At 44.5% G+C, this 15,468-nt stretch overlaps 1 protein-coding gene across 4 annotated transcripts in view; it reads left to right on the top strand.

Moving 5' to 3' along the window:
* The window catches only part of KHSRP (KH-type splicing regulatory protein), a 56,108-nt gene extending 53,619 nt beyond the window's left edge, over window positions 1–2,489 (top strand). For all 4 annotated transcript variants that reach the window (XM_077470464.1, XM_077470463.1, XM_077470466.1 and 1 more), the window contains one exon: window positions 1,646–2,489. In XM_077470464.1, the coding sequence (XP_077326590.1) occupies window positions 1,646–1,654 (9 nt within the window). In that variant the 3' untranslated portion in view covers window positions 1,655–2,489. The remainder of the gene's footprint in view (window positions 1–1,645) is intronic.
* Window positions 2,490–15,468: the final 12,979 nt, after the last annotated feature.

Genomic DNA, 15,468 nt, shown 5'->3' with positions numbered 1-15,468 from the left:
ACACACACACACACACACACACACACACACACACACACACACACACACACACACACACACACACACACACACACTGTTCTAGTGGGTAAAAGGGTGCACAGGAAGCCATGATGAATAGTGCTATAGCATGAAAAATCCTACTGTTTGCTTGTACCCAATTTGGTCAATCAACTTGTGTACAATCAGCCTGCCCATACATGGTTTGAATCACTTGCTCTGAGAGGGGAAAATGCATGTAAATCACAAAGCAAATAAGTCCTAATGTGTACACTACGTGTGTGTGGGGGTTTTTTTTTTTTTATTTTTTTTATTTTTTTTTGCGTCTAAAAGCTGTTGGTTCTGTACTAACCATGCAAGGTTAGTACAGCGATCACCCGAGCTGTTATGTTCTGACAGGGGGACAGTCTGTCTCCCCCCCCCCCCCCCCCCCAGAACAGGCTGATCAGTGCGCTCTGCCAGTCGCTGAGAGCGCTGATCGGGAGTCAGTCGCTTGTTTTTTTTTCCAGCACGCACATCTGAAGACCGTTTGTCGGACAGACTGATGCACAAGAGCCGATTTGTCAACCATTTTTATTTTTTGAACCTGCCGTTCTCTCCTGACAATACGGCCTGTGTGTACCCAGCTTTAGGATGCACTATGGTAATTGTGGGGATTCCGTTTACAAATGCCCAGTCATCTTTTTTTGCAAAACTTGTTGATCCCAGATTAAAGCTTCTCCAACTTCATTCCAGTCAGAAAAATACAAAATGTATTTGCTTTGTTTACTTACTTAAAGAGGAAGTAAACCCTGATGGGTTTACTTCCTCTTTGATTTCCTGCAAAGGTAAAGCATAATGGACTACAATGCATCGCATAGTAGCCCATTATGTGTCACTTACCTGACACAGGAGCCAGCGAAGTCGCCGCTGTCCCCTGTAGTCCGGAGACTCCATCTTCTTGGTGGGTCTCGCTGCTCCGGCGCTGTCATTCGTCGGAGCTGCGATGACGTCACTCCCGCGCATGCACATGTGAGCCGTCACTCATGGCATATCGCCATTAACTGCAGTGCGCCTGCACGTTGATGTCTACGGCGCATGCGCCGTAGACAGCGGTGCCTGTCTTTCGGCAAATCTCCTAAACTGTGTGTAGGTTTAGAAAATATTTCTTGGACCTACAGGTAAGCCTTAATCTAGGCTTACCTGTAGGTCAAAGTGGTTTGTAAGGGTTTACAACCACTTTAAAGTGGAAATAAAGTCACCATGCTTACTACTTTCCCAATGGTCTAAACTCCATGAAGATTGCAGGCAGGGAGATGGTGTGTTTTCTGCAAAAAAAAAAACATTGCATGTCTTTTCTGCAATAGCTAGCCTGCTCGTAAGTTTTCTTGCTTTCGGTTCTGCTTTAGCATAAGTTCACACTTGTGTGCTGTGGGAAAGGCAACAATCCCAGCACCTTTTGCAATCGCAATCTACTGCAAATATTCCTACGCAGCTAACGACATTCCAAACCGATCGCTGCACAGAAGCAGCCATGTTTAGAAATCTGTTGAAAGGCAATGCTTGCTCATGTGTACACATGTTCGTTGTTTTCTGGCTGAATGTGGAATATCTTTGAACTGGCTGACAATAACGTAGATTAATAACACTGTCTTGTGTTCTTTTACAGACCCAGTGAATGTCACTTTCCGTCACTCGTTGCCAGTCTGGAGATGACAGCCTCTGCTGCTGACCTCAATGAGGGGAGAAGCTGTTTAAAAAGTCCTCTAGTTGTATTTTATTTTTATTTTTGTTTTTTTTTAGGTTCCCCCCCACCCCTCCATCCCTCTTCCCCTCCCAGTTTTGTTTCCCATCTACAAAACGCAATGTAATCCTGGCCATTTGGAAGCTGTTTAGTGAGGGCTGGGTGTAGAACTTAGGACTAATCTGAGATCTTCTTGCCCTTCACTTCTCATCACCCAAAAAAAGTTATATATACACGGTTTTATTCACTGGAACAGCCCGTGAGTAATTAATTTTTATTTTTGTTTTTCTTTTCTTTTTTTTTTTTTTTTCTTTTTTTTTTATGTAAAAAAGGATGACTTCCCTTTGTCCCTGTGCTTTTAGTTGGTTGAACATTCCCTGTCGACACCCCCCATGCTGTGTGCTGGGCTCCCCATCTGCAGCCGGGGCCTCGTGAAGTATGCCGGTCACTCCCAGACCCGGGAGGAAGGGGAGGGGGGTTGTGATGTGTTCGTCTTTTCAGAGACATGAAAACTGTACGCTGAGTTTTTACTTTTTATTGCCTGTTTTTAACTTCACAATAAACAATGACAAAACTCTCCCGACTACTCTCTCTCCTCTGTTCCTTGTCTCTCTTTTGTCCAATTGTTCTGCTCTTCTTTTTTTATTTTTATTTTTTTTAAATTTGTTTTGTCTGTGAGAGATGTCTGTTCAAAGAAAAAGTCTCATGATGAATTATGTGATGTGCGTTTGGAAACTTTAGGGAGTCACAATAAAACTGTGAACAAAAATGGTCTAGTCTCATTTACGTTTTGAATGTTGAGAACATGTGGGGAACAAAGATTTATAAGACATTTGCAGCTGCCTAGCACTGCTGGTATATGAAGGCCGGTGCCACAACCAATGAATACGGATGCCCTGAAGCTGGCCCTTCAGTAAGGCCATGCTGTCGTTGGTTACCTGCAGGAAATTGAGAGGCAGAAGGAGTGACAGTTGAATCCAGCTACACCTTAAGGCCCCATTCATATGGGCTGGGTCTGGTTTTGCACAGCAGGGTAGATCTGCCTGCTGAGCTGAGTGGCATGGCAGGATGAGAGGTCCATGCCTGCTCCACCTATGGAGAGTGGATACAGACACAGCCTGTCTATACAGACTGCCCTCCAATCTGGCCAGACAAAGGGGAATGAATCCCTTCCATTTTTTTTTTTTTTTTGCCCAGATTGGACATGGAGGTAGTGGGTGTAAATGGACACAAGTAAGTTTACGTCTGGTGCTTCATAGAGGAGAGTGGAGGGTCTGGACCTCTCATGTGAAAGGGGCCTTAGAGAGCTGGTTGTTTGGAAATGATTTGGGGATCGAACAGGGCTTTAAAAACTGGACTTGGGATGTGCATACATTTTTCTCTAAAACTTTCCTTCCCAACATTAATTATCAAAGTATGATTTGACTCTTGTACATCACACAACAGGGTTTATTCTTAATGACTACTTGGGTTATGCTGCCACAGTCTGCCATGTAAATGGACACTGGGCATAGAAAGCTGGTTTCCACACCCAGGCCTAACCCCTCCCAGCACAGCCCCAGTTTTGTACTAGTGCCCTTAACTTCCTGAAGTCTCAAGATTTGATTCAGTGGTGTTTGCCTGTGTTTTTTATATTCCTGTTTCATATACCCCTGCTGCTGAAAAGGACGGGTTTTTATACAGATCAGTTGCTTGTGGCCCTAAGCCTAGGACAGTACCCAGACCTTGAGGCAGAAGATCAGGTACAACCTATAAGGTTGCCACTGGACCCCAGGGTACCTAGTATCTGGTTCTGACTCGAGGTGTTGTACAGAAGGCCCCTGTTCGGTTATGTTCGCTGTAATGGATGATGATTTGACTTAGTTCTTCAGCCTGGCCCGGTGAGTGCTTCTTGCGGGAAATTCCTTAATGTGGCTGCCCCTCACCTGTATTACTTTTACAGCAGGACCCCGGGGTGCCGTGTTTCTGTGGGAGGGGAAGACTGGGCTGCCCGTTTGTTTTCTCTGCACTGATTTTGCTTGCATGCCTTGGTCTTCACCACTAAAATGGTGGTGGAGAAAGGGACAGGTCTGGCTACATGATGTGCAATGACCTGGCTCACACATTGGCACACGCATGGTTGCCATCTTGGAGTCCCCAATGTCTGATGCTTGCGCTGGGAAGCGTTTCGATATCGGCTAGGCTAGCCTCTCCTAATGCTCCATTGCGGTGGGTTGGCTATCATGCCTGCAAGTACTGCATTTTGAGGGACTCTTGCCAGCAGCAAAAACACACTGGCAAACACTCCTCAGTTGAGTAGCTGTGTTTACTATTTGGGGATGAGGCCTTGTATTTCCCATCAAGCTGTCAAAACAGGCAGAGAGGTGGTGGTATGAATTTAAGGGGTGGGCTTCCAGAACCCTTCTGGTAGGAAGGCCCTCTACAGTTTCCTGGCATTGGCTCCCTTCAGGGTCAGATTAGTTCTAATTTCCTGCCCTCTGGTCTTTCTGCTGTTTGAGGCACATTTCTCTAAATCCTTTGGGGATTTTCGGCAGGCATCTCAGACTTTCACAAATGGCTCTGGTTTGGAATATCTGGGATGCCAACTTGGACACTTCCTCCCCCCCCTGCTTTTGCTTGTTGGCAGACAGGACTAATTTTAAAGTTGCCACTTCTGGGGTTACAGAATATACTTCAGTGGTCCCCAGGAGTGGGTCCTGGTGGCTGCCAAAAATGCCATCTCTTCCTGTGCACCCTTATTTATATGTTTTGTATATGCCAATAGGGCTCATCCTGAGAAGTTGCTTTTGACTTCAAAGCAGTACCCCTACCCCATGAAGGAGTTGTAGATCCAGGTATTTCCTACCCAAACAAGACTCAGTTCTGGTGTATGAGGTTCTGGTCTTTAAGGATGCTCTGAATAACCCATTTTGGTGGGTGCAGTGGCTGGGAATTCAGGATGCCAAGCATTGTGTGGGCAAAATGCATGCTCTGGTTCAGTGCATATAAATATTCCTGGATGAGTTCCTTGAGTTGACCAATGGATGCTTTGGAAGATTACATTGGGCAACTCTCTAGATTAGATATTGTCTCATGTGGAGAATCTTGTGGGTCATATGCTGATCAGATGGCCTTCTCTGTAAGAATGAAATCAATCGGCAGCTCTTTAAGAAGTGGGCATTTTGTTTGCTTACAGCCACAATGTGACGGGGGGGGGGGGGGGGGGGGGTTGGAATCATGTTAATATCCCTGAAGAAGGCCAATACTGTTCAAAATGCAGTCCCTTTGCCTACTAAAAAAAACAGTCCTATCGTTTAGCCACAGTCCTCAAGCTCCAAGTAGAAGCCTACCTCCCATTCCCAGGGTTCCAAACTGGGAACCTGAAGACATCCAGGTCCAGCGATGAATTCTCTTCCTAGTGTGTGGGAATATTTATCAGCATTTTGTGACTGTCTGGATTTGGGATATTAGGCGAATGTGTTTACAAGCTTGGATTCTGCAGCTTTCCCTCTCCATGCTTTATGTGCTGAAATTTATTTCAAGCTTCAAAGTTTTTTTTTTTTTTTTTTTTCTTTGCAGCACTGGAAAGGTTGTGGTCTTGGGGGTGTTATCTTAGAGGAATTGCAGTCTGCTCACATAATTTGTAATAAAAACTACTTTGCTGTTCTGAAGCTTCCCTCCAGCCACATTTTTGTGTAAAGAGAAAAAAAAAAAAAAAAAAAAACTTTTCATACTGTACTAAAATAACTACTATAATAAAGTAACAAGTGAGTACTAAGAATCCACCACCAAAGGTTGAATTAAAACCCACACGAAGTGCTGGTAAATCCTCTTCGTATAGCAAAAATGACAAAGTTGTGAAGTACTAATTCCTCCAGTGCATTGCCTTCTACCAACCACTAGGTAAATGTACTACTCACCAGACAGGGTTGAAACCTACTAAAGGTAGCCAAAAATGGCAATGTCTATGGATATCTGGGGACCGGCAGTGCAGAAATTTTTGAAAAATCTTCGAATGGAAATGGCAAAATTATTGGAAAGACAAGAACATAAGCTCCTCATAGTGCAATACCATTAAGCAAATGCAGTGTTCACTTACATAGGAGATAAAATTGTGCATTGATATATGACAGGGACAGCAGGGAGGTGGCCCACAGGCCCCATGGTAACATCAGGACCCTCTGGAATGGCACCAGTGGGAAAGCCCGAACTCTCAACACATCGATCCATCCAGAGGATGGCGGGAAAAAAAATCTAAAGAAAAAGATCATTATGACAATGCATTTTTAATTTGAGTGATGAGTTATTTACAAATAATGAATTAAGAGTTCTAGAACTTGGTTTGAAATATGCTCCCAATGAAGGTCTGGACCACTTTAATGCGTTCATTGACACTGAGAAGTTTGTTAGGAATTTGAAAATATATATATATAAAAAAAAAAAAACACTGCTGAGAAGCCTACTACCATGAAGCCAAATGAATTTACTAATAGTGGTTTGAGGAACCGCTCCTACTTTTAAGTCCTCCAATCACTTTTTCTAGGTATTTAATCCAAGAAAAATTATTGGAAAAAAAAGTTGGACGGAGAAAGGGAAACATTCAAAAAGGCCTAGAGCCCTTGGAGAAAAATATAGTCACCTGCATGGCCAATAAGGGGGGTGGGATTGTGGTTCTAAAAAAAAAAAAAAAAAAAAAAAAAGACTACAATCTAGACTTAAATAGGGTTGTAGGGGATAAACAAACCTATAAGAAATGAAATGGTAACCCGTTGGAAAAAAAAAAAGGGACACATTAATTAAACTCATCAAGAAAGCTAAGCATAGGGAAATATTGACCAAAAAGGAAGCAAGGTACCTTTTTCCTGAGGCCCCTAGACTGCCCATTATTTATCAGCTCCCTAAAATGCATAAGAACAAGCAAAGCTCCCCCAAGGAGACCCATACTTAGCGGTATTGACTCAATTTTCTCAAGAGAGTGGGAATATTTAGATTATTTTTTTGCAACCCATTGTCTAAGAGTCCCTCTTATTTGAAGGATAGCAAACACTCGATAAACCTGTTACAAAACACCCCATTGGTGATAACACAATTCTGGTGACCGTTGATGCTGAGTCACTGTATACCAGCTTAAAACACCAGGATGTGATTACTACTAAAAAAAAAACGCTGGATACCTATACCACCTTAAAAACAGCACAAAATACGTTTTTGGTTGAGATCTTATGCCGCGTACACACGACAGGACTTAAGTCCGGCAGACTTTCGACGGAGTTCTGACAGACTTTCCGAATGAACGGACTTGGCCACACACAATCACACCAAAGTCCGACGGATTTGAACGTGATGACGTATGACTGGACTAGAATAAGGAAGTTCATAGCCAGTAGCCAATAGCTGCCCTAGCGTCGGTTTTAGTCCATCAGACTAGCACACACACGAGCGGATTTCTGGGTCCGGCAGAGTTCTGTCGGAAAAATTTGAAACATGTTCCATTTCTAAAGTCTGTCAGACTTTTGCAAATCAAAAGTCCGCTGCAGCCCACACACGTTCGAATAGTCTGCCGGAATCATTCCGTCAGACTTTTGATGTTGAAAAGTCTGGTCGTGTGTACGGGGCATAAGATGTAGCAATGTCTAGTAATTATTTTTGGCATGAGGGTGCTTATAATCAGATCAAAGGGGTGGCTATGGGTGCAAAGTATGCGCCTGGTGTAGGCAACCTCCTTCTTGGTCAGTGACAAGAGACCGATATTTACCACCACCCAGAGATCACCTCATATAAACGCTTCATTGATGATATTGTCATCTTTTGGGATGGTAGCCAAGAAAAACTCTCCAACTTTTTGGAGAGCTTGAACACCATTGCCAATGGATTCCGATTTACAGGTACCTGTGAGGCACACCAAATCAGCTTTTTGATTATGGTGAAAGGGGAGGGTAGCATCACTATAAAAACTTTCTTCAAAGAGACTGACCATAACGGGTACATCCCCACAGCCAGTTGTCATCACCCTCAATGGTTGGGAGATATCCCAAAAGGACAACGAATGCTCATCCGGCGCAATTGTGCCAACATAAAGGACTATTATCAACAGTCAGAATTGGTGGTGAAAAAGTTCAGGGAAAAGGCGTGTATCATGATAACACCCTACTCCCGATACCAGGCATTGGTTGGGAACATGGACAGACAGACCCTGTTGATCGATAAACCTTAGAGGTCTAATAAATTTAAGGACAATGTAGCTTTCTTGTCAGATTTTAGTAGGGATTACAAAATGATGGAACGCATCATTAAGAAACACTGGCCAATTTTGTTGAGGGACAAAACGTTGGCCGGATTTCTTTCCAAACACCTGACATTTATTTATCGGAAAGGCTCCAAGTTTGAGAAGTAAGATCTCTTCCAATATCTCTAATCCGCCAAAAGGGCTGCGTACTTTCCTGGACACTACTGTTTTTTTTTTTTTCATGACAAAAGATGGAAGTAGAACCAAAAATTTTGTAATAGGAAAGTAACGACTTTTAAATCCAACAGCACTGGCAAGGAATATACAATTGATAAATTTATCTCAAGTGACTCCACTTTTGTAACCTACCTTATCGCCTGTCCACGTAAGCTCCAATACATGGGGTGGACCATGAGGAAATTAGGTATTAGAATTAACGAACATTTAAACAATATGAAAAAACGGTTTTCCAAAACACAGTCTGCCGAATAATTTCAGGCTTTACCGCAATAGGCACCCTAGTTTGGCTTCCTTCTTCTGTGGTATTGACAGGGATGAACCCCATTGTAGGGGAAGCACTATGAAACGGAGGATCTCCAAGAATGAAACCCAATGGATTTATAAATTAAATACTCTCACTCCTTTTGGGTATGAATATTGACATTGATCTCAATTGTTTGATTGCTAATTACTGAATTCTAATTGTGACGATGTTCCAATCCTCTCTCATCCTTTATATTTTTATCGGTTTGTCTTTTTCTTACATCTGTATGTGGTCTGTGGTTTGTCCACAAGATGGCACCTCATGGTTTATTGATCTTTATCTTAAAGCGGGAGTCCGCCGTTTTTTTAAATTTTTTTAAAGCCAGCAGCTACAAATACTGCAGCTGCTGACTTTTAAAATAGTGACACTTACCCGCCCAGCGCGCCCGAGATGTCAGCACCCGAAGCCGATCTCTCGATCGTCTCTCGGGTGCTGCCGCCTCCATCTTGGGTATGGGAATCAGGAAGTGGAGCCTTGCGGCTTCATTTCCCGGTTCCCTACTGCATGCGCGAGTCGCGCTGTGCAATAAGGATGGTCCCCGCTGCCTCTGGGATCTGTGTGTTTCCCAGGAGACAGCGGGGGACCTTCGGAAAGGGGCGTAGATTCTGCAGAAAGGGGCGTAGCTTCTGCAGAAGCTACACCGGAAGTGGGTGCAGATACCTGTACTGTACAGGTACTTGCACCCCCCTCCCCCCTGAAAGGTGCCAATTGTGGCGCCGGAGGGGGGGAGGGTTCCAATGAGCGGAAGTTCCACTTTAGGGTGGAGCTCCGCTTTAAGGTAATTTCCTTTAACTTCCATTGGGGAGCTTCTTCCTCTTTTTTTCATCAACATCCAATGTAGTTTGTGGTTTGTCCACAGGATGTACCTGATGATTTAATGACAATTCAATAAACCTCCACTTGGAAGAGTTGCCACTTGGTCTGTCGGAAATCTCTATAGCCAACATCTGGTGCTGGCGGATCTGTTCTGACTCACCGATGGCAGGAGTGAGACAGTAGAAGCACTGGAGGGTGATGGGAGTGCTCCCTCTTGCCGCTTGTAAGAACGATCAATTGGCTGAACAGCTGCTATGATCATTCTTATGGTGTAGGGAATTGCTGGATCTAAAAGACAATATCTGAATGATGCCTGTAGCTGTAGGCATCATTCAGATATCCCTGCCCAAAGTCAAGGACATCATATGACGGCCAGTGGGCGGGAAGTGGTTGTATATGCTGTGATACAGTACTTGCCAAACATGCTGCAGAAATCTCCCTCCACTGAGCCTGGCTGCAACCATTTTAACTGTGGCAGCTGAAGCTGCTGTCTGTTCACTTCATGGGTTTGCACAGACACACATCTCCAGCTCTGCAGCTTTCATTGGCCCTCTTATGACTCGCCCCCCCTCTCTTCCAGGCAAACTCAGAGAGAGGGCATTTACTGACATAAATAGTTTTTTACTATCCAAAGGTAAAACAATAAGGGCAGAAGATTTAATAGATGGAAAGTTGAACAAAATGACTGAATGTCCGTTTTAACTACTTTTCTGTTCAAACCTTTTAATTGCTTAATAACCAAACAGGCATTTGGCCTATTCTGGCCCTCAAGGTTCTCTGCAGGTTCCAGTGAGTGCAAAAAAATCAGGGTGGAGTTTGTCCTGTCCGTGATTGCTTCACTTTAGCAAAAAAATAAATTAATAAAAATGCTATAAATCTATCCCCTATTTTGTAGACGCTATAACTTTTGCACAAACCAATCAATATACGCTTATTTTGCGATTTTTATTACCAAAAATATCTAGAAGACTACATCTCGGCCTAAACTGAAAAAAAATGGGGATATTTATTATAGCAAAAAAGTACAAAATATTGTGTTTTTTTCAAAATTGTCGTTCTTTTTTTGTTTATAGCACAAAAAATAAAAACCGCAGAGATGATCAAATGCCACCAAAAGAAAGCTGTATTTGTGGGAAAAAAAGTACGTCAATTTTGTTTGGGTACAACGTCGCACGACCGTGCAATTGTCAGTAAAATCGACAAAGTGGCGAATCGCCAAAAATGGCCCGGTCATTCAGCAGCCAAATCTCAGCGGGGATCGCTCCTTCGATCCCCGCTGAGCAGGAAGATGACAGGTCCGTCTCTGCACACTGCGCAGGGACGGACCTGTCAGAGTACCACTCTCCCCTATGGGAGATCGGGCGCCGACAGACCGTAGAGTCCGTCATCACCCAATCTGATGACGGATGGAAAAGTAGTTTTTCCTCCGTCACACTTTTTCGGATCGGAGCGGATTCGGATGTCGGCGGACATTGTCACCGCTAACATCCGACACTCCATAGACCTCTATGGAGCATCCGTTCAGGTCCGCCTGAAAAACGGACAGGTGGACCTGAACGGATTGGCCATGTGAAAGAGGCTTAAGTATTACCTTGGGGAGATGCAGACTAGAATACTGCAATCACTAAGCAGTAAATGATGTCACCTGTTTCAGTTAACTTACAAACTTGGCCTGTTAGTGGGTCTTGAGGGCAGGATTTAAGAACCACTGCCCTAACAGAATTAGGCTATGTTTCCACTATTGCGTCCCCAAAGTCGTGCAATTTTGCCTCAATTTTTTGTTGCGACTTGAAGCAATGCCTGTGTATTCTTGAGGTCTATGGACCTCAAGTCGCATAAAAGTGGGACCAAAGTAGTGCAAGGACTACTTTGAAGTCGCTGCGTCTTAAAGTCGCACAGATATGAACGGTACTCATTGGAAATCATGGGGTACAACTTGTCATGTGACTTTTCAGTCCCAAAACGCATGAAAAGTCGTACTACTGGAAACCTAGCCAACCTAACCAAGAGTTTTTAGACCATTATGACCATCTCAGTAATGTGTAAGACACTCTGACCTGAAGTAAATGCAGAGTTAATACAGAGTAAGCACTGATTCCAGTGCGAAATGCGTTAGAATTTTTGTACCCTTTTCCTTGCTGTGGATCATTTGATGTGATGTGACCCCCGATTTTTAATAAAAACACAGGATTTTAAGCCTTTTTCTGGTGTGTGGATATCCAGAGTTTTTTTGCCATTGCCTGCCTATTGCAGGAGAGTGGAGATCTGACTTTCGCTGCAGCACAGAGTTCTTCTCTCTGTCTTGAAGCTCCTGCAGGCACTGCTCCAGCTTGCAGGGTTGAGGTGGAGTGCAGTAGATATCACTCCGCCTTATACTGCAGCCGCAACTACAGAAGAGGTCCGTGGCCACATTCTCAGTCTAAAGGCCCACACACACACACGATCCGAAAATCGGACGAAAAATACCGCTTTCACCGCATTCGTACAATAATCGGATCGTTAGTACAGAGCTTTCGAGAGCCGATCACGACAGTTCATCTCATAGTATTCGATCGTACAAGCATGAACATTTTCATTGTACGATACCAGATCGTATGATTTTCATTTGGACGAGGAGGAGATTGGGGTCGTTCTCACTCGTCCCCTCACTTTCCTGACCTGCTCAGAAAAGGGTCTGGTATAGATTTTGGGGGGGACCCCACGCCATTTACATTACATTTTGGTGTGAAGTCCCCTTCAAAATCCATACCAAACCCGAAGGGATTGCCATGGACCAAGGGGGATCCCACGCTGTTTATTTCACTTTTTTTTTTGCTGCCAATTGTTTTTTTTCACATTCATCTGATGATTCATTGGTTGTTTAAGATTCGGTGGCCAGCTTCCCGGGCTGCTCCTTAGCAACCAGCTATATACACTGTTTTTGAAGGGAAAAAGACCCCACAAAAAGCATCAAAAATCGCATCACAAATGCAACACTTGCGTTTCTTGTGCGACTCCATTGAAGTCCATTACACGCAAAACTGGGGGAAAAAAATTGCCACCCTTTTCCAAAAATGCACCAGCTGCAAAAACCATACAGTATCTCACAAAAGTGAGTACACCCCTCACATTTTTATAGATATTTTTCATATGACAACACTGAAGAAATGACACTTTGCTACAATGTAAAGTAGTGAGTGTACAGCTTGTATAACAGTGTCAATTTGCTGTCCCCTCAAAATAACTCAACTAGCCCAATAACCCAATTAGCCATCCCCCCCCCCCAGGTCATGTGACTTGTTAATGTTACAAAGTCTCAGGTGTGAATGGGGAGCAGGTGTGCTTAATTTGGTGTTATCACTCTCACTCTCTCATACTGGTCACTGGAAGTTCAACATGGCACCTCATGGGAAAGAACTCTGAGGATCTGAAAAAAAATGAATTGTTGCTCTACATAAAGATGGCCTAGGATATGCAATTAGCGGACCTCCAGCTGTTGCAGAACTACAAGTCCCCTGAGGCATAGCAAGACCCTGACAGCCAGAAGCATGATACCCAGAGGCAGAGGCATGATGGGACTTGTAGTTTTGCAACAGCTGGAGGCCCACTAATTGCTTATCCTTGGCCTAGGCCAGTGATGGCGAACCTTGGCACCCCAGATGTTTTGGAACTACATTTCCCATGATGCTTAGGCACTCTGCAGTGTATTTGAGCATCATGGGAAACGTAGTTCCAAAACATCTGGGGTGCCAAGGTTCGCCATCATTGGCCTAGGCTATAAGAAGATTGCAAAGACCCTGAAACTGAGCTGCAGCACGGTGGTCAAGACTATACAGTTTGACGGGACAAGTTTCACTCAGAACAGGCCTCCCCATGGTCAACCAAAGAAGTTGAGTTCATGTGCTCAGCGTCATATCCAGAGGCTGTCTTTGGAAAATAGACATATGAGTGCTGCCAGCATTGCCCCAAAGGGTTAAAGGGGTGGGGGGTCAGCCTGTCAGTGCTCAGACCATACGCCTCACACTGCATCAAATTGGTCTGCATGGCTATTGTCCCAGAAGGAAGCCTCTTCTAAAGATGATGCACAAAAAAGCCCACAAATAGTTTGCTGAAGACAAGCAGACTAAGGACATGGATTACTGGAACCGTGTCCTGTGGTCTGATGAGACCAAGATAAATTTCTTTGGTTCAGATGGTGTCAAGCGTGTGTGGCGGCAACCAGGTGAGGAGTACAATGACAAGTTTGTCTTGCCTACATTCAAGCATGGTGGTGGGGAGTGTCATGGTCTGGGGCTGCATGAGTGCTGCCAGCACTGGGGAACTACAGTTCATTGAGGGAACCATGAATGCCAACATGTACTTTGTCAGCAGAGCATGATCCCCTCCCTTCGGAGACTGGGACGCAGGGCAGTATTCCAACATAATGACCCCAAACACACCTCCAAGATGCCTTGCTGAAGAAGCTGAGGATAAAGGTGATGGACTGACCAAGCATGTCTCCAGACCTAAACCCTATTGAACATCTGTGGGGCATCCTCAGACAGAAGGTGGAGGAGTGCAAGGTCTCTAACATCCACCAGCTCTGTGATGTCATGATGGAAGAGGACTCCAATGACAACCCGTGAAGTTCTGGTGAACTCCATGCCCAAGAGTAGTGATGGCCGAACGGTTCGCCCGGCGGTCGTTTCGCGGCGAATTTCCGACTTTCGCCGTCCGCGGGTTCGAACGCCTTTTTCCGTCGTTCGCCCCGGCGGACTTACGTGTTTAATGTATACAAGAACTTTAACCTTTCGTGACACGTTTATCATGTGTTACAGGACAACCAATTGAGACATGACAGCTCATGGACACTTGGACATTCCCCCTAACCTATAAATACACCCGATCCGGTGGCCATTTTACATTCTTTCTTCTGTCACTGTAGGGAAAGGATCCTGTGTGGAGTAGGGACAGAGAAAACGCTAGCTATTTGGTACACAAAAGTTCTTTTCAGGACTGGTATAGGTGTTAGGTCAGCAGCCTGAGTTTCTTTTGTCAGTTTAGATAAAGGGACAGAGCGCTGTATGCTGCTATTTTAGGGACAGCTCAGCCAGATTAGTCTTTCTTCATCATCATCATCATCATCATCATTAGCTGTTACTATCAGGTCCACAAAAGAGCTGTTCCAGCTAATCGTTCCAGCCTACTCTTTTTTGCCAATTTGTATAGGGACAGGCAGGAAGCAGTGTGTCAGGCAGTGAGGATAATTTTAAAGACTTGCTGTTACTATTAGTTCCACAAAGGTTCTTTTCAGGACTGGTATCAGTGGTACGGTAATAGGCTTGTACACGTATAATATTCTTTCTTCCAAATATAGAAAGAATATTATACTTGACTGCTGCCCTTCTGCTGCAGTCTGCTAATCATTCACAACTCACTTGTTCCACAAAGCTCTTTATCAGGACTGGTAACTTGGTCTGTCTAGGGTGCTACGGTACATAGGCTTGGGTGCGGTACAGTCTGCTGTTCTGTAAGGACCGCTATCGGTCCACAATAGATAGGGTTGCCGTGCACTACTGCTGACCGCTGCCCTATACTGCAGCAGTCCTTCAGCGGTATAGGGACTGACGCACAGTCTGCTAAACACTAATACACAACCTGCTTGGTCCACAAAAGTTCTTATAAGGACTGGTAACTTGGTATAGGGTGCTACGGTACATAGGCCTGAGTGCGTTACAGTCTGCTGTTCTGTAAGGACCGCTATCGGTCCACAATACATAGGGTTGCCGTGCACTACTGCTGACCGCTGCCCTATACTGCAGCAGTCCTTCATTGGTATAGGGACTGACGTACAGTCTGCTAATCACTAACACACAACCTGCTTGGTCCACAAAAGTTCTTATAAGGACTGGTAACTTGGTATAGGGTGCTACGGTACATAGGCCTGAGTGCAGTACAGTCTGCTGTTCTGTAAGGACCGCTATCGGTCCACAATACATAGGGTTGCCGTGCACTACTGCTGACCGCTGCCCTATACTGCAGCAGTCCTTCAGCGGTATAGGGACTGACGCACAGTCTGCTAAACACTAATACACAACCTGCTTGGTCCACAAAAGTTCTTATAAGGACTGGTAACTTGGTATAGGGTGCTACGGTACATAGGCCTGAGTGCAGTACAGTCTGCTGTTCTGTAAGGACCGCTATCGGTCCACAATACATAGGGTT

Source organism: Lithobates pipiens, unplaced genomic scaffold, assembly GCF_037356315.1.
Source record: "Lithobates pipiens isolate NorthernLeopardFrog02 unplaced genomic scaffold, aLitPip1_a1.2 Scaffold_8, whole genome shotgun sequence".
NCBI classification, from domain to species: Eukaryota; Metazoa; Chordata; class Amphibia; order Anura; family Ranidae; genus Lithobates; species Lithobates pipiens.
This window is presented reverse-complemented; position numbering and strand designations above follow the sequence as displayed.